Consider the following 21010-nt stretch of genomic DNA (forward strand, 5'->3'; position numbering starts at 1 on the left):
GGAGGAGCAATGTGTGTTGGAAGACTAAAACATAACTCACAGATATTTATACTTTGGTTAAAGTGAGAGAAGTTGGGATGCAGTGTTCAAACTGTAATCACAATGAAACAAGAGAAACAAAAACTGTGTTTTTTCAATCGTGGCCTAGTGCAGAATCTTCATTAGTGTTTCTAAAATGCAACTGTCAAACTAATTGTTAGTGAAAGCATGAGTAGTTGAACATTTAAAGTTTCAGGTTTGACTCCAGCGTTAGAAGCAGAGGTTAAAGTACTGCATGTCTCCCATCATGATGAAGGACAGTACATCACATGACTAACTGATATGAATTTGATATCTGAAGACAAAACATGCCCCACTGGAGTAACATTGTGGCTCTTTGGTGTCTGGTAGCTGCTGCAGTGATTCATCTCCACCAAAGGTTTGAGGAAACAGCTGGACAGCAGCATCAGTTCTCTCCAGATGTTGTTACTCCTGCAGTGGAGGATTCACATCAACATCAATGCTTCTATCAGCTCTCAGATAGTCTTCACAGATATCATTTTTCACTGCATCCACTGATGACCTGAAACTCATAAATCTGATCTATGAATTCACACTTTAGTTTGATGTATCCTGTGACTTTCTGACGGGTCCTGTGATGTCACATCTCAATATTCATTAAAACAAGTTTTGTTAATGAACATTTATGATGCAAAATAGAATAAAATATTGAAGCCACAGCATCTTTATTTGAGTTCACTACTCTCCTCTAAATCTTTACTGGAAAGCTGCAAAGACAGAGTAACAAATAGAAAAGGACCTGGAATTATTAATGGTCATATTATACAGTAAATATATGTTTGATTTTAGTCCAAAATAAAAAAAAATTCACTCAGTATTACATTAAAACCTCAGTGTCAGCTGTTTCCTGTAACTTTACTGGATCACTTGACTGAGAAATTCTGTCAAATCAGACAAATAGTTTTTTAACAAAGACAGACTTTCAGTATATTTATGAGAGTATTATATCAGTATACTGTAGCTAGTTTCAGGAGGAGCAACAGAGAGATTCTTCATACAGTATCTGCACAGTGTTGATGACATGATGAAATACTCACTGTGATCAGTTAAGAGCTGCATCTTTGACCTCAGAAATTTCAAAGGATGACGAGTCTGAAGCTAAAAGAAAAACAAGGTGTCAGTAATTCAATTCAAACGATTAACTGCATTTATTTGTACACAGAGAGAGAGATAAACTGACATAATACTCACAGTTTGCAGGACTGAATCCTGAAATACAGACCAGAGATTACAATATTTCAAAATGTAAAATGTCAGAATTTATGAAAGCAAACAAAGAAAACACTAATAAATGTTTTATAGAAACACTGTATTAATTTCACTTATTTCTGCTTTTCAAGCTACTGAACATCAGCCAGGTTACACTGTTATTTGTTGTTAAAATGACTTGATGATGAGTTAAAGTATGTTTGTCCCTCACTATTATCTCTCCTTCTCCAGATGAAGACTCCAGTGATGCAGACTGCCAGGAGCAGCAGCAGTCCTACAACACCTCCAATAACAGGACCAGCAGGGAACTCTGAGGGAGAAACTGGAACCAGAACAAAACATTCACAGTGCATCAAGGGTATGCCAATGTACTTTTGGTATTTTCTACTATAATGATGTATGATAATCATACATCATTATTGACGATCACGTTTCTTATTGTCATCCCCTTAAAACACAGGACTTTCCCGTCGTGACACACAGACAGTTTGGGAATCCTGTGAGAGTTTTCTACTGAGGAAACTTATTATTGTCCAGGATGTGCAGAGTTGTTAATGTGAGTACAGCAGCTCAATTATACTGCCAAAAGCAGATGATGTCTCTTTCTAGGTGAAATTAATGTTACTGGACATGTTGATGTGATGGTTTAATTTGGCATCACAATAATCCATACAATGACCATCTGCAGGTGAAAACCACCTTAGAGCTTCAGACCTCTGTGTGTCCATCCTGTGTCTATGTTGTACCTGTTCCCTGTCTTTGTTATTGTAATACTAAAGCTTTGTTCTTTATGTTTTTCATCCTGTCATCTTTGAGTTGATCACCCTGTCCTCCCTGAAAGCTCTTGCTCTCTCCTGCATGGTCACATGTTTCCTCAGATCAGCAACAGTTCTAGTTTGTTCTTACTGTTTAATAAATCTTATTTTCACATACAAACAGTAGTATGTCTTGTGAGTAATTCCATGACAGTGTAATAAATAAAATACAAGTAAAGTAAAAATGTGGTCTAGCATTTTGCATGTTATGTTTCTTTTTTCTGAAATTATGTTTTATGTATAATTTGGTTACCTTTGTGACAGACCTGTGCTCCTAATCATTTGCTGGCACACCACTAGATTTGAACTGTTTTTTGTTGCATTCACTAAAGTAATTTTTAGTAGGTCATGTGCATAATGTAACAAGTAAGAAACAATATTTATTTGAATGAGCAGAACAGTAGTTTTGTTTGTTAACCCTGGACTTAACTAACCTTCAGCCTCAACCTACGTTTAATAAAAAAAAACATTGTAAAGTCAGTATTCCAGTCTTACCCCAGTTGGTTCTGATCACTTTTTTGTCCAGTTTGGTGACGATGTCGTTCTTGGAACCAGAGAGATGAAACACACATTCGTACTTCCTGCAGTCTTCAGGTGTGACTGATGAAAGGTTCAGGTCAACACTCATCTGGAAGGATCCATCATGGTTGGGGAGGATCTCTCCGTGTTCAACGTCCTCATGAAGTTCCTCTCCATCTTTCCTCCAGAACATCATGGCTCTGTGAGGGTAGAAACCTGTAGAGTGGCAGCTGACTGGAGAGGAAGGAGTCTTCTGGAGGAGAGACACTGAGGGAAGGTCTGAAGAGATAAATGGTGAGGGGTGTGGGAGGGAGGTTAGAAACAGAAGAGGCATTTAAATATTGTTGTGTCCATGAAACTACATCAGGTCATGTGATTCTACCTGTTCTCAGTAGAGAGCTCTTCCCAAGGTCCAAATATCTCTTCACAAACTCAGGGCACTGCTGGGTGATGAAGTAGTTCCTTTTTTCATTGATAGCTGTATCTCTGTCCCACCTGTGTTTGGTGATGACAGCTTGTGGTTTTAGAGCGATCCATGTCAGTGTCTTCAGGTCAAATGCTATGAAGTCTTCTCCATCATAACCAAACCGAGTAAAACTATTAACCTCTCTAGTCTCATCATCCCATTCACAACCAAACATCTTCTGGAAGATGTGGACACCTGAGAGAGAGACAGAGTGCAGAGTGAGATCTCACAGAGGGTTACAGGTGGCTGGAGCCTATGTGAGGCTGCATTTTAGAAAATGTCAAGGAACATGTGGAAGAGTCACCTCTTCATTGCAAGACCAACACACAGAAATACACAAACTGACATCAAGGGGTCAAACTTTCCAACCAAAACGTACTTGACCTGCAGTTTTTAAGCATCCAGATCAAACCAAACATGACAAGAAGGGCAACACACACACACATACACACACACACACACACACACACACACACACACACGCACACGCACACACACACACGCACACACACACACACACGCACGCGCACACGCACACGCACACACACACACGCGCACACGCGTACACGCGCACACGCACACACGCGCACACACACACACGCACACACACGCACACACACACACACACATACACACACACACACACACAGACATTACGCACACACGCACACACACACACACACACACACACGCACACACGCACGCACACACACACACGCACACACACACGCACGCACGCACGCATACACACGCACACACACGCACACATACACACACACAGACATTACGCACGCACACACATACACACACGCACACATACACGCACGCACACACGCACGCACATACGCACACATACACACGCACGCACACACACATACAAACACACAGACATTACACACGCACACGCACGCGCACATGCACACACACATACACAGACGCACGCACACACGCACGCATACACACACACACACACACACGCACACCAAGATTCAAATGTAGAATCCTTTCGCTCAGTTTTTCAGTGAATCCAGCACATAACTACCAGGGAAACTATATATAATATTAATATTGACGACCCATTATGAAAGAGTCCTTCACATTACATGGCTGGTAATAGACGGAGAGATATGAGTGAAGAATATATGCACATTTAGCAAACTGTGTATGTTTGGACATGTAAACATGTGTGTTTATAATGCAACTATATCTATTTGCTATTTGACAAAAAACACAACTTTACATTTTTACAGTATTTTTACTTACCTTCAGTTTGGTTCAGTTGCTGCTTCAAAATGTCAATTTGAGCTTTGTAGAAATATTTGTGTACTAAACAAATCCGAATGTACCAGTCCAAGTGTTGTGGATCATCTTCAAACATTTTTTGTGCCCAGTCCTGTTTGGCTTCCACTGTGTTACTGATGCTGTCATAGTAACTTATTGGAACTTCATCAACCAACCCAACAAGCACAAAATCTGGAAAGTTTTTGACTCCAGAGGACGTTGTGACGAGAAGCTTCAGCGAGTGTTTCACTGTAAGAGAAAGAAGTTTTAAGGGTTTTTAAGTTCATTTTTTTATAATCATGCATTTATCTATACTTGTGATATTGACAATTAATTACATTCAATATTTTGTCCAGCTTGAAACCTCAGACACACAAAGTTAGTGATGAGCTGGTGATGAAAGTAGAACATCTACCAACCTAAGAGCCAGATATTATACTTGGAATGATTGAGACTAAACAAAAGCTAAAAGGAGAGTGAATATTGACCTTCCATTGGCCAGGGAGCCAAAAACACAACTCAAAACACAAATGAATGCTGGATATGTTAATAGGCAATATTTGTTGGCACATTTGCCATAATGACTGAGACAGCTTTATTAACCTTACTGATCATCATTTTATATAAGGTTAGTAATGACTACATATACATTCAAGTGTAAATCTAATCAAAATGTTAAATCTTCATATAATTATCTGTACACTGCTATGAGATTCCTGAAAGTGGAACAACATATGGTGAGCAAAGCATATGAATTACAACTATTTATCAGTGTTTTCTCTAATTTGCCTTATTTTGCTTGAATAATGAAAAATATCTTAATCTGTAGAAATTTTGTTATTTTATTATATTGTTTAATTTGATTAATTACATTTTAAAAAAATCTGATCTGTGTTTAGTCAGTCTGGTGGAAAAAAACAAAACAACATTGTACAAAACTGATATCTGTAGTTTTAAAATACACTGAAACGTGGACTAGCCCATGATTTATGCCTTGGTTTATAGTTTTCATATTATTATGTTATAAGTTAATGTTGTATTCCTGTCTTGCAACACTCTTGTAATCTACAGTACAGCACTGGCCATTAGAAGGTGTAAATGTAATGAGAATATTGCCTTGAAATCACAGTTATAGTCACAAAGGTCTTCTTATAAAACATTTAATTCATTGGTGTCATTCAGAGTGACAAAATATCTTACTTTTTAGGAATTATGTGATTTTATCATATTATTTAATTTGATTATTCAGATTTTTAAAAACATTTATACATAATCATAAGTAGGAAGCTACTATAATATGAGCCCAGCAACCTGATCTGTGTTTAGTCGATGTGGAAAAAACAAAACCTGTACAAATCTGATTAAATAATTTCAGAATGGTGACTTTGGTGAATAATGTTCAATGACATCAGTATCAAAAACCTCAAACCCTCAAATCTCCAAACCTGGATAAATAAACCTAGACATATGCGAGAAAAAAGGGGTGAAGTGACCCTAAGTGGACCAGTAGGAAAGAGGCTCAGGTTTATCTGAGCAGCTTAAAAGTTCACCTCAGCAACTCCAGTCCCAGAAGACAATTAAAACACTGAAATTCCATTTTGTGCATAATGATAGGCTTATCATGGACTTTTAGCTACTTGAAATAAAAATGTCCAGACAGCTCTGATGGAGCTCAGGATTCATGCAGAGAAAGGCTGTTTTATTACCAACAATTCTATTGTATGAACCTGAAATCTGTGTAACAGCTGACCTGTTTGATGTGCAGCAGAACACAAAACATTAATTAAGATCCTGATATATCCTGTTGGCTTGTTTATGAAGCTGTGTCATGTGTGTAAATGCTCACATCACTCTCTCAATTTAAAGACGCACTTATTGTTTCAGCTGCTGTGTGATGCTGCAGGTGTTTAATAATCCGACACACAGCCAGATGTTAACAACATACAGAACATCAGTACTGTACAGAAACTGTTATTTCTGCAAAATCCCGAATATATTCAGTGTCAGAGACACCTGAATGGCATTATTGGTAAGATTCATAGATTAATCTAACATGTTTCAGACCTGAATTCATCTCATTAATATCTGTATTTTGTTGGACATCTCAATACTTTATGTAATAGATACGAGAGACACGTAAAAGTAGAGAATACAGTACTAGTCAGAAGTTTGGACACACTTTCTCATTCAAGAGAATGGGAAGACCTCTGACAAGTTCCACTTGTTAAAAGCACAATAAAAACAGTGTTAAAAATGAATTGGCAGTGAATAGACATGTTTAAATCTGAGGTATGTTGGTCCCTGCAGTAAATGTGCAGTTTATGAATATGATGTGCATAAATGCTGAAATAGAAGTTAAACAACTGTTTAAAAAGATTATTCAGTTACCTGGAGATGCAACATGGCAAAAGAGAAGCAACAACATGAAATCCTTCATCTTGTTTTGATACAGACATTAAAAAACACTGTGATGGAAGAAAGACTGTTAACAGTGTGAACAGTCAAATGAAATGACCAATAGAAATTATAAATAGCTGTGCATCACGTGTTACCAGGAGGAGTAAATTCAATATCTGACTGGCTGATCAGATTCAACAGGAAAATGCAGGAAATGTGTTTTTTTGTTTTGTTATTTACAAGAAGTTTAATAGCATGTAGTAACATGAGCATTTGTTTAAAGTCATATAACACAATTTATACAATGAGGCAGTTTAAAGTGCTTTATAACCCGACTGTGGGGGAGGAAGTAGTGATGGTGGAAATGCTCTGGCAGCTGTTTCTCTGTGGTGACCTCACAGCTGAGACATTTCAGAGTTATATTGCTCTCTAGTGGTAAAATAGGGAAATACACACTCAGAGTCACAAGGTTCAGTGTACTCCTTCATTAACAAATGAAAATTTGTGGTATGTGTATGTGTGTGTGTGTGTGTGTGTGTGTGTGTGTGTGTGTGTGTGTGTGCGCGTGTGTGTGTTTTGTAGTAGTGTAAACTTTTTCTTTTATCCTCACATATTTTGAGAATATCAAGTCAAGAAACCCTTCATAACCAAATCAAAATTTGTGTGCGTGTGTTTTTTATTGTAGTAGTGTAAACTTTTTCTTTTATCCTCACAAATTTGGTAACTGATAAAAAGTAAGCTCCTGCTTTCCACGTATCAGGGACAAGCTTCACTAGAGTGTTTCACACACTCTACCTGTTAAACACAGGTATGATGTAACAGGAAGACTTCTTAAGCAGGTTTTCAGAAGAATTTTATTTATTAATTTAAGGTAAATATAACACTATTAGAACAAATAAGAACAAAAATGACACTAGAAAATGTTGCAGCTCCTCTAGACAACATGTAGTTCACCAAAAAAATCATGTTTTACATTCACCAATAAATAGATGATGGATTAACAATTCATAATTAATCATTATCTTGTAGATGATGTAAAGACAAACTTTAACGGAAGTGAACACATTTAGCCAAAAACAGATCACATGACCTTAGAGAAGGCGTATACTGTTATGTAGACAAATCATTTTTTCCATTTTTGCGATATGAAATTAAGTACATCTGTTAGTATAACAGGTAAAACCCTCATTAATCCTCTAACACCAATAATCTGAGCATTAATAATAATGTTACAATGACAATAACATTTATTATCCGCATGACAAATACAGGACGTGAAGATGGCAAATGTATAAGATACAAATATAAGCTCTAAGAAGTGTTATTGCTTTAATATGTGAGTTTCAATGAAAGGAGGAGTGTCTAAATATTCAAAAATGTATTTATGTTGTGTAAAATTGTGGAAACTTTTACAAGTTTATGTTTAAAAATAGTTACGGTTGTTACTTGGTGTGGAGGAGCAATGTGTGTTGGAAGACTAAAACATAACTCAGATATTTATACTTTAGTTAAAGTGGGAGATGTTGAGATGCAGTGTTCAAACTGTAATCACAATGAAACAAAGAGAGAAACAAAAATTGTGTTTTTTCAATCGTGGCCTCGTGCAGAATCTTCATTAGTGTTTCTAAAATGCAACTGTCAAACTAATTGTTAGTGAAAGCATGAGTAGTTGAACATTTAAAGTTTTAGGTTTGACTCCAGCATTAGAAGCAGAGATTAAAGTACTGCATGTCTACATCACATGACTAACTGATATGAATTTGATATCTGAAGACAAAAGATGCCCCACTGGAGTAACGTTGTGGCTCTTTGGTGTCTGGTAGCTGCTGCAGTGATTCATCTCCACCAAAGGTTTGAGGAAACAGCTGGACAGCAGCATCAGTTCTCTCCAGATGTTGTTACTCCTGCAGTGGAGGATTCACATCAACATTAATGCTTCTATCAGCTCTCAGATAATCTTCACAGATATCATTCTTCATTGCATCCACTGATGACCTGAAACTCATAAATCTGATCTATGAATTCACACTTTAGTTTGATGTATCCTGTGACTTTCTGACAGGTCCTGTGATGTCACATCTCAATATTCATTAAAACAAGTTTTGTTAATGTACATTTATGGTGCAAAATAGAATAAAATATTGAAGCCACAGCATCTTTATTTGAGTTCACTATTCTCCTCTAAATCTTTACTGGAAAGCTGCAAAGACAGAGTAACAAATAGAAAGGAACCTGGAATTATTAGTGGTCATATTATGCAGTAAATATATGTTTGATTTTAGTCCAAAATATAAAAATTTTAATCAGTTTTACATTAAAACCTCAGTGTCAGCTGTTTCCTGTAACTATACTGGATCACTTGATTGAGAAATTCTGTCAAATCAGAAAACAGTTTTTTAACAAAGACAGACTTTCAGTATATTTATGAGAGTATTATATCAGTATACTGTAGCTAGTTTCAGGAGGAGCAACAGAGAGATTCTTCAAACAGTATCTGCACAGTGTTGATGACATGATGAAATACTCACTGTGATCAGTTAAGAGCTGCATCTTTGACTGAAGATGGATCAGAGGATGACGAGTCTGAAGATATAAAAGAAAAACAAAGTGTCAGTAGTTCAATTTAAACTGTTAAATGTTTTTATTTGTATAGAGAGAGACAGGGGGACAGACAGATTAATTGACAAATTACTCACAGTTTGCAGGCCTGAATCCTGAAATACAGATGAGAGATTACAATATTTCAAAATGTAAAATGTCAGAATTTATGAAAGCAAACAAAGAAAACACTAATACATATTTCATAGAAACACTGTATTAATTTGACTGATTTCCACTTTTATTTTTATTCCACCATGATTTCTCCTTGATGTCAGCTGTCATTTCAGTGTGAATAATCGTCGCAACCCTCCATCATCCCATTCACCTCCACCTCATCACATCGGCGCAGATCCCAGATTGCTAGAAGCCTGCTCCTGTTCTCATAATCCATATGCCAATATTCCTTTATTCATCATGACCACCAGTGTCTACACTCCAATGGGAGATATCCTATTCTACTCTTGCCTTCACTTCCCCCGTATAAATATAATGACATCACGATGGGGTCTAAAGACTTTTCACATTTTGATCTTATCATGCATGTTCAATAAAATTATTATCACTTATAAAACTGAAGTCTCTCCTAATTGAAATGGCTTCATGATGAGTAAAAGTATGGTTGTCCCTCACCATTATCTCTCCTTCTCCAGATGAAGACTCCAGTGATGCACACTGCCAGGAGCAGCCGCAGTCCTACAACACCTCCAATAACAGGACCAGCAGGGAACTCTGAGGGAGAAACTGGAACCAAAACAAAACATTCACAGCGCATCAAGGGTATGCCAATGTACTTTTAGTATTTTCACCTATAATGATGTATGATAATCGTACTTCATTGTTGACGATCACATTTGTTACTTTCATCTCCTTAAAACACAGGACTTTCCCCGTCATGAAACACAGACAGTTTGGGAATCCTGTAATCCTGTGAGAGTTTTCTTCTGAGGAAACTTATTATTGTCCAGGATGTGCAGAGTTGCAAATACAGCAGTACAGAGTACAGCAACTCAATTATACTGTCTCTTTTTAGGTGAAATTAATGTTACATCTGCAGTTGAATCCTGTGTCTATGTTGTACCTATCCCGTCTTTGCTGTACTACACCTCTTGTGTTTTTGTTATTGTAATATTTTGAGTTGATCACCCTGTCCACCCTTACTCTCCCTTGCATGGTCACGTTTCCTCAGATCAGCAACAGTTCTATTTTGTTCTTACTTTGTTTAATAAATCTTAAAATCTTGTAGTCTAGCATTTTGCATGTTATATTTCTTTTTTATGAAAATATTTTATGTTTAATTTGGTTGAATTTGCTTTGCTTTACATGCAAAGTATGAATAATGGGGTTTGTGTGAGTTTAGTGAGGTTTCTGCACAAAACTCATTCAGCCTTTTCCGGAGCAGATGGCTGGCTGACTGTGCAAAACTCACTCATTTGTCATCTCCTAATGTTCTGATGATCAGACTGCTGCAGGTGACGAAGGTAAATGCCAGTTTGCCAGTGCAGACATGTGCTACTAACCTTGTGCTGGCACACAACTAGATTAGAACTACTTTTTATTGCATCCACTTACATAATTTAAGTAGGTCATGTGCATAAGGTAACACTATGAGGAACACTGTAAATACCTACAGTGTTAGTTATCAATAACCCAAGATTTGGGTCATCTAAATTTGGTGAATGAATCTATTTTCACCACAATGCATTAATTTGTATGTACAGCTAGATATTTACTCCTGTGGCAGACTAGTTGTGTTCAATATAAGGGCTTTGGATAGTCTAAAGTTTTAGATTCCAAAATTTTGGTACTGGCCAAAATTATGCTGAAATTAATATTGCACAATTATGAATAATTGCCAACAATACTCTACCTCACATGAGGCACCATTTTGTTGGATTTGGCTTCAAGTTTGGCTATCAGCAATAATTAATGATTATCAAAGATAATTATTAACAAATAACATGCATATGTTTAATAAAAAAAACATAAGTCAGTTGTGTCAGTATTCCACTCTTACCCCAGTTGGTTCTGATCACTGCTTTGTCCAGTTTGGTGACAATGTTGTCCTTGACACCAGAGAGGTGAAACACACAGTCGTACCTCCTCCAGTCTTCAGGTGTGATTGATGAAAGGTTCAGGTCAACACTCATCTGGAAGGATCCGTCATGGTTGGGGAGGATCTCTCCATGTTCCACGTCCTCATGAAGTTCCTCTCCATCTTTCCTCCAGAACATCATGGCTCTGTGAGGGTGGAAACCTGTAGCGTGGCAGCTGACTGGAGAGGAGGGAGTCTTCTGGAGTAGAGACACTGAGGGAAACTCTAGAGAGACAAGGGGGCGGCAGGCAGGGGATGAGGTTAGAAACAGAAGAGGCATTTAAATATTGGGTCCATGAAACTACATCAGGTCATGTGATTCTACCTGTTCTCAGCAGAGAGATCTTCCCAAGTTCCAAATATCTCTTCACTAACTCAGGGCAATACTGGGTGAGGAAGTAGTTCCACCTTTCATTGTGAGCTCTATCTCTGTCCCGCTTGTGTTTGGTGATGACAGCTTGTGGTTTTGGAGCGATCCATGTCAGTGTCTTCAGGTCAAATGCTAAGAAGTCTTCTCCATCATAACCAAACTGAACAAAACCATTAACCTCTCCAGTCTCATCATCCCACTCACAGCTGTCCATCCTCTGGAAGATGTGGACACCTGAGAGAGAGAGAGAGTGCAGAGTGAGATCCCACAGAGGGTTACAGGTGGCTGGAGCCTGTGAGCCTGCATTTTAGACGTCGAGGAACATGTGGAAGGGTCACTTCTTCATTGCAAGGCCAACACACAGAAATACACAAAATGACATCAAGAGGTGATATAAGCTTTCCAACTAAAACTTACTTGACCTGCAATTTTTAAGCATCCAGATAAAACCAAACATGACAAGAAGGGCCACACACACACAAAAAAAGAACAAGAGCGAGTTTCAAATGCAGAACCATGTTGCTCAGTTTTTCAGTGAATCCAGCACATAGCTACCAGGGAAGCCAAATGAAATATTAATATTGACTACAAATTTTGGAGTCCCTCAAATTACATGGCCAGTTAAAGAGTTAGGGATATAACTGTGTATGTGTTTTAACATGTAAACATGTGTGTTTATAATGGAACTATATATGTTTGGTATTTGAAAAAACAAAACAAACAAACAAACCCCCCCCCCCACAACTATACATTTTTACAGTACTTTTACTCACCGTCACTTTGGTTCAGTTGCTGCTTTAAAATGTCAATGTGAGCCTTGTAGTCATATTGGGTTAACAAACACTTCTGAGTGTACCACTCCAAGTGCTGTGGATCATCTTCTAACATTTTTTGTGTCCAGTTCTGTTTGGCTTCTGGTGTCTTTCTGATGCTGTCACAGTATCCTATTGGAACTTCATCAACCAATCCAACAGCCACAAAATCTGGGACATTTTTGACTCCAGAGGACGCAGTGGTGAAAAACTTCAGCGAGTGTTTCACTGTAAGAGAAAGAGGTTTGAAGGGTTTTTAAGGTCATTTTTTTTTATAATCATGCATTTATCTATACTTATGATAATTACATTTAATTACATTCAATATTTTACCCAGCCTGAAACCTCAAACACACACAGTTAGTGATGAGCTGGTGATGAAAGTAGAACATCTACCAACCTAAGAGCCAGATATTATACTTGGAATGATTGAGACTAAACAAAAGCTAAAAGGAGAGTGAATATTGACCTTCAATTGGCCAGTCAGCCAAAAACACAACTCAAAACATAAATTAATGCTGGATATGTTAATAGGCAATTTTTTGTTGGCACATTTGCCATAATGGCTAAGGCAGCTATAGTATTTAGTAATGACTACAAATACATTCAAGTGTACATCTAATCAAAATCTTGATATAATTATCTGTACACTACTATGGGATTCCTGAAAGTGGAACAACATATGGTGAGCAAAGCATATGAATAAGAACTAGTTATCAGTGTTTTCTCCAGTTTGCCTTATTTTGTGACATAGTAGTGTCACAAATTATTAAGTATTAAGTATTTTATTATATTTTTCAATTTGATTAATCACATTTTTAAAAATCTGTATATAATCATAATAATTAATATGAGTTATTTGTACAGTAGGAAGCTGCTATGATATCTGTGTTTAGTCGTTCTGGTAGAAAAAACAAAACATTGTACAAATCTGATGAAATATTTTCAGAATTGTGACTTTGGTGAATAATGTTTGATGACATCAGTATCAATGACCTCAAACCAAGAGGGAACAAAAGCCAACTAAATTAGGCCTAGGTCAGTGATGATTACAAGACAAAGACCTCATAATTACAAAATAGTTTCAGATGAATTCAGAAAGAGAGATATTTCCTCTAAATTATGAGGTAAATATCTTCAACATAATATAGCTAATAGTTATACATTTGGACCTACTATATGCTACATTATCATTAGAACAAATTATTTGAAGAAAATATCTCTGAATATTTTTTTCTCTAATAATGCAATGTACCTCCATACTAATCAATACCATTTATTCACTTTAATCAGTAATTAATCAGCAGTGAACAGACATGTCAAAATCTAAGGTATGTTAAGCTCTGCAATAAATGTACAATTATATTTAAAAAGAAAAATATAAAGGCTGAAATAGAAGTTACACCAACTGATTTAAAGATTATATTAATGACTACATGATGCTGGTACATTAAATTGCAACTAGAAATACATTTCCTGCGGAAAATTCGTGTGAATGCTTAAAACTGGAAGAAATTGCAAAGCATTGCTGAAAATACTAAACACTTGTTTAGGATCCCCATCTGTACAAATACAATGTGATTACCATGGCATGTTACATTTAAGAGATTTGGTAGCTAATAAGTAGTATGGCAGAGTTTCATTTATGACCACAAGGTGGGGCTATTGGTGCCATGATTCAGTATGTGGTGCAGATTCTCATGGAAAACCTGTGTACCGAGTTTCATTTCATTAAAGACAACAGAATTGCTGAAATAACATGTTATAAGGTTACTTTAGCGCCCCCTTTGGGCAGAATTTTATGAAATGTGACACACTTCTGTAAGGTCACCTTGTGTACAGCATTCCCAAATTTGGTAACAATCCAATTCAGTATTGAGGAGTTATTGACCATTAAGTGCATTAGGCCACACCTTCAAAAGTTTGCTAACCAATAACAGACAAACCGTAAGTGATATTTTAAAATAAATAAATAAGTTGTGTTTGGGGTCCTCTAAACATGGTATGTTCCAAGTTTGGTCAAGATTGGATGAAATATGTGTCAACAGAAGCAAAACATATGTTTATTAAAAAAAAACAAATGGCAGAAAAATTTTATAGGTGCAAATGGGCGTGGCCTATATCAGTCTACTCAGGATAATCCAAGGAAGATGCTCACCAAATATTTTTTTTGATAGGTCTTATCTATCATGAGTTATTAGCCAAAACGCAAAACATTTAATTACTGACCACATGGTGGTGCTATTGATACCATGTTTTAATATGTTAAGCCTTTCCAGATAGGACATCTGTATATAAAATATGAGCGGTTTAGCACTTTTAGTTTTTGAGATATTAGCTTTCAAACATTCCTCCCATAGACTTTCCATTATAAATTTTAATATTAAAAAAAACTAGAAAATGCAATTTCTATAGAAATTGCGTGTGATTGCTGAAAGCGGATTTAGACTGCATAACTGGAGTCTGAAAAGTATTGAAAAATCTACCAAGATTAAAATCGGCAATGGGTGGAATTGAACCTACAACCTCATGCTTGTAAGACAGATGTGCTATGCACTGAGCTAACATGTCACATAGAAGTACCAGGCCAGATTTTGGTATTTAGTCTGTCAATTGCATGAAATTGACAAAAAGGCAGCTCAGCTCAGCTCAGCTCAGCTCAGCGATTGACACCACCTGGACTCCTTCATCCTTCAACTCTACTGAGTTCTGCCCTAAGCGAGGCTTGAACTCACAACCTTTGGATCTAAAAGAAGTTAAGAAGCAACATGAACTTAAACCACTGGATTACTCAGACAGGATCTGTAGAACTGGAAAAGATGTATTTAATAAGAATAGCAATCCACATTTTGGGTAATAATGTTAAAGTGAGCTAGAGAGGAATTGACTTATGGTACATGATAGAGATGGAAAGCAACTTTGTACATGACAGTAATATTATGAGTAGCACTGCAGAGAGCAGGTATTGAGCACACAACCTTGTCATCTAAGGAACAGCACATTACAGAAGCAGTGTTCTAAACCACTGAGCCAACAGACATTCCCAAAAATGAGAGGAAAAAATCTCCATTTTGATGATGAAAATGTATTTGTCTCGAACTAGAGCTTGAAGCCCAGAGATTTGTACATCAATAGTGAAAGCAAGACTTGTTTAACATGAGAATAAATGATATGTGTAAAAAGTGTTTGAAGGAAGAGAGAATCTGTAAGTTTAAGAAACTGCAGTGAGAGGAGACACATCCTGCAGACTGTATTGCAGTCAATGAGAACATGACAGGGACTCTGTATCAATTAAGGTTCAGATCTCAAAAAACTATAAGTCCTATGTGAAATGTATTTACATTTTGGGAGAGAGGAGGCTTGTGGCAACATACTGAGGCAAGATATGTGCTTGAGGAGTTAAAATTGTGGGAGTGACAGCAGTTTAGAAAAACATTTCTGATCTAAAAATATCTGTGCTCGCCACTGTGCCTGATCACATGACACACTGGTGAGACCTAAAAAAGTCCTGAAACTAAATTGCTGAAAAACTACAAAAGATATCACTAAACAATCTGATAACTTTGCAAGTTCAAAGTTTTGTGAACATTTTACAGTTTTGTGAACATTTTACAGTTTGAATGGACAAACCATCCAACTCTGTTGGATGGTTCGTCCCATAGACTGCCATTATAAATTTTAATGTTTTAAAAAATTATATAAAATCACTGAAACATGTTACATTTCAGAAAAGTACAAGCACACATCTGCTGAATGAGTAGCACAGATTGACAGTTGAATGGTTTTTATAGCACAAAGTATGCAGCAGTTGAAACGTGGCAAAAAACGTACAGAAGACGGAATAAGAATAAAGACTGAGAAGAACAATTGCTTCCAGCAATCACACAATAAATAAAGATTTGGTTAACAAAAGTGTAGTATTCAGTAAACAAAAACTAAGCCTAATTAAAAACAGGTACTGCAATATGATAAATATTTGTGAAATTGTGCTTTACTACATGATGCTGGTACATTAAGCTGCAGTTAATAGTCTAAGTGAGAATCATTACACTTAATGAAAGACCAACATTGTCTGAAGCAGAGAGTCTACAGAAGTATCTCCTCTTGTGTCACATAGACTCCACACATGCAGTTATCAAGGTTTACATTTTTTTAGACAGATTTTTTAGGTATGATTTACACCTTGGCTTATAGTTTTCACATTATTATGTTATAAGTTAATGTTGTATTCCTGTCTTGCAACACTCTTGTAATCTACAGTACAGCAATGGCCATTAGCAGGTAAATGTAATAAGAATATTGCCTTGAAATCACATTTACAGTCACAAAGGTCTTCTTATAAAACATTAAATTAATTGGTGTGATTTACTGTGTATTTAAAACAAATCCAGATACAAAATGTAAACACTCCTTTATTAAAGTAATACTTGCTTGAGGTATGTGCTTTGAGGTTTACACTTAATTCTTGTTCTGTGAATATTATATTATTATATATTATAACATATCATGTATATATATATATATATATACACACTCAAACACATGCGCATATACATATACATATACATACATATATATATATAACTCCATGCATACCATATTGTTGTGTAACTAAAGATATACATATATATATTATTATATTACTGTATTGTTAGTTTTTCATCCACGACAACTCTTCCATAGCTGTGCACTTGAGAGAGGTAAGTTTGCCTATTATGAGATGCTGCAGTGCTGGACCAACATGCCTATTACAAATTAATCTTCAAAAGTATAGACCCATTTTTAATTTGTTTTTATTCAAATTCATACAATGAAGTCGAAGACATAAACATAATAAATCCCTGGGGTGTGGGTTAAGCTTGGCTGCCAAACTCACATGTATAAAAAATGTTTGTCACAGCAAAGGGCAAAAGCATTTGATTTTATTGTAGCCTACTTTATCCATATATGTATATAGTGATTCATACGAGGAAGTTGCACCGTAAGTTATGGGAAATTACAGTCTAAATCCCCAATTGTCTCTCCCTTGTCCTTCACCGTCTTGTTTTGACACCTTGTCTATATTTAACTACCAGTAGCAATCGATAAGTATTTTATATGCACGGATTCATACGAGGAAGTTACACCAGAAGTTCCGGGAAATTAAATGACGGGAAGTTATACAAAGTTAAATGCAGGCTGTATTATAATGTGTTACCAAATATGAATATGAATGCTAAAACAAAAGTTACACAACTGTTTAAATAAGATTATTCCATTACCTGGAGATACAACATGGCAAAAGAGAGGCAACAACATGATCCCCTTCATCTTGCTTTGATAGCGACATTAAAAAACGAGGAAAGAGGAAAGACTGTAACTAATACGTACAGGCATATGGAATGACCAATAGAAATTAGAAATAGCTGTGCATCATGTGTAACCATGCGGAGTAAATTCAATATTCGACTGGCTAATCAGATTCAACAGGAAAATGTAGGATTTGTGTGTGTGTGTGTGTGTGTGTGTGTGTGTGTGTGTGTGTGTGTGTATGTGTGTTTACCAGAAGTTTGATAGCATGTAGTAAAATGAGCAGCTGTTTAAAGTCCAGAATGAAATTGATCCTAAAATTCTTAAAAGTTAAAGTGCCAAAATGAAAAAATGTAACAACTCAGCTCAAAAAAATGCGATTTAAAAGACCAGTATGCAAAGCAAGGTAAGACAAGAGTGTAAATGGCACAATTCATACAATGAGTCAAATTGCTTTATTGAAAAGGAGTTAAATATAAAAACCTGTGAATGACTCCTTACATGTGAACAAGGGCTTAAAACTAAAAAATTGACACCGTGGAAGCCTGTCATCTTTGGTTTGCTGTATATTCATCTGTCTGTCTACAGACTACACAGGTGGAGACAAACGGAGACACCTGGTGCCGGTGCTCCCAGCTGATAAAGCCTGGCCACAGATAGCAGCTCGTCTCTCCTCTGACTGTTTGTTGCTGCTGCTGTTTGCAGCTTTTCACTTCTCCCTTCAGGTACCTGTTTTGGTTTGGTTTAGTTATGCTGCTTTAGTTATTTATTTTGCTTTCATGCACCTTTCAACACACACATACACCCTCACCACCCATGCATCACATACAATACTTATCCTGCTTATTTCCTTTAATTCGGTTTATTTTGTCTGAATAAATATCTTATGTTAAATTTTGACATGGTTTTTGTTATGGCCACTTGAGCCAGGTTATAGCACATGCATACAGTAGATACATGGTCAATTGATCATGACATAGATGCACAAACAACCACTCTAGATCCATTTAGATATTCAACCAGGGTAATCATTTCTGTTTCCAACTACATAAGTATTATTAATGGTAACAAGCAACCCATTTACACTTTCCTTCGTCCTCATATGTCAGATTTCTGTGTGATAGTTCATCTACAAATCTCTCTGGGTTGCTGACATGCCACAATTAACAGAAATATAAGTGTTTATATAAATTCACATTACAGATTAATAAAAATTAGGAGTAAGACAGTGTCTTCTGTCCTCAAATTTTATAATTTATAATTTACAATTTCATTTAGCACTTTTATCCAAAGCAATGTACATCTGAGAGCTGATACAACACAAGCAGGGATCTAGTCAGTTTTAATTAAGTTTAAAATGTTGAATGTTAATATGGAATAATATTACATAATGGTGCATACCATTATCGTAGTACTTTCAGGGCTTTACCCTCTAGCCTGATGGTTCCCAACGAAGGGGTCACACCCCTCCAAAGGGTCACATAATAAATCTGAGGGGTCGTGAGATGATTAATGGGAGAGGAAAAAAGAAAAAACAAAGCTCTGATACACAACTTTGTATTTAATTTTTGAATTTTCCTATAATCTGCTTTTTTATGAGATGTGCCTCTTTGTGCCTCATTTAAATGAATTTATATGAAGCCATCTAGAAGGGAGCCCTCAACTATATAAGTTTTTGTAAGGGTCACAAGCCAAAAAGGTTGGGAGCGACTGCACTGACCTGTTGAACATGAGTAATTATAATTATTTCATCTACACAACAATTTTTTTCCCCTGTATTTACAGTTTAACATCTTTAAATAGGAGCCACGCTCATTTAATCTGCTAGAATATTCATCTCACTATAACAACAGTTGATAAACATATGTTTGAAATAATGAGGACTTTATGACAAAAAAAACATTTTGAGCATTGCTATTCAACATCTACTTGTTTATAGAAATTCAGCAAAGAGAAAGTATCTTAATTTTTGTACAAATATTTTAGAGAACATGGATAAAAGAGAAAAATGTAAAAATGCATGTAAATCACACACTCAAATTATACAAAATAAATTTCTTACTTTTTATAATTGCTTTTATACAATATACATTAAATATTAAGTTTTTCTACAGTGTCGACGCTGTAAGCATGACAAATTCAATTCCATCCACCTCCTTATTGGTTTTGGGGGAGGAATTTATCATAATAACTTGACAAATAAAAGCCAAACTATCTGTACACACACACTTAAAATACAAAAAGATTACAAACAAAAAGCATTAAAATATTCATGAGTCAGTAACATTTTCTAAACAGAAGGCTTCATTTATCTACAGTGTTTTTAAAGTACTAATATGTGTTGTTTTTGTGCCAGTTTAATAAAATACATCTCCAATATTTCCTTCTAGTAAACAGTGTATTTATTTACACGCTCCGATGACTCATATTTTCTCTCTCTCAGTAATTCCACTCATCGTCAGCTACAACATTCTCTTTTCAGCTATAATGTGACACAGCAGTTTTACAGCAACTAGAGGTGTAAATAGTTCACATCACAGCATTTACTGTTTCGTTGTCTCATGTGTAGCAACTCGCTGTATGCAGGATGATGTGTTTACTTCATTCAGGCTTCTGTGTTCAGTTTCATGGAGACTTCAGAGTTGTTGTCAGGGGCTGTAAGGTCAGAAACACACTGTTAGTCCACTTATGCTATACTGCTGCTATTTTTTATGTACTGTATGTACAGTACTGTGCAAAAGTTTAAGGCACTAAAAGTAAAGTGGGGATGCTTTCAAAAATAATGGAATAAATAGTTTTTATTTGTCAACCAGTCTAGCTATTAAATCAGCTTGCCATAGGGGCATTAACCCTAACATACATGTCTTTGATGGTGGGAGGAAACCCATGCAAACACAGGGAGAACATGCAAACTCCACCCGGGATGGCGAGGGTTTGAACCCAGGATCTTCTTCCTGTGAGAAGTGCTAACCACTGAGTCATCATGCTACCTGTATTTAGACAAGCAGGTAGTTTTGGAGCCCTCTTAATGATAATTTTCCTTGTTTGGTTTGGGAAATATGTGCTGGTGCTTTTCCTTTGTGCCTTCATTTCCTTATA

General features: G+C 36.3%; 2 protein-coding genes across 2 annotated transcripts; both read right to left on the bottom strand.

Annotated features, from left to right (window-relative positions):
* Positions 1 to 1427: 1427 nt before the first annotated feature.
* On the bottom strand, positions 1428 to 10518 carry LOC137198592 (major histocompatibility complex class I-related gene protein-like). The gene is made up of 6 exons (XM_067612441.1): positions 10395 to 10518; positions 9979 to 10089; positions 4333 to 4599; positions 2986 to 3264; positions 2553 to 2882; positions 1428 to 1591 (listed from the first exon to the last, which is right to left on the bottom strand). Exons 1-6 carry the CDS (start codon positions 10516 to 10518, stop codon positions 1428 to 1430), a joined length of 1275 nt encoding a protein of 424 aa, XP_067468542.1.
* Positions 10389 to 17976, bottom strand: LOC137198251 (major histocompatibility complex class I-related gene protein-like). Its single transcript, XM_067611968.1, has 4 exons — positions 17884 to 17976; positions 12584 to 12850; positions 11766 to 12044; positions 10389 to 11665 (listed from the first exon to the last, which is right to left on the bottom strand). Exons 1-4 carry the CDS (start codon positions 17930 to 17932, stop codon positions 11295 to 11297), a joined length of 966 nt encoding a protein of 321 aa, XP_067468069.1. The 5' UTR covers positions 17933 to 17976; the 3' UTR covers positions 10389 to 11294.
* Between the last annotated feature and the right edge of the window lie 3034 nt (positions 17977 to 21010).

Source organism: Thunnus thynnus, chromosome 15 (genome assembly GCF_963924715.1).
Source record: "Thunnus thynnus chromosome 15, fThuThy2.1, whole genome shotgun sequence".
NCBI classification, from domain to species: Eukaryota; Metazoa; Chordata; class Actinopteri; order Scombriformes; family Scombridae; genus Thunnus; species Thunnus thynnus.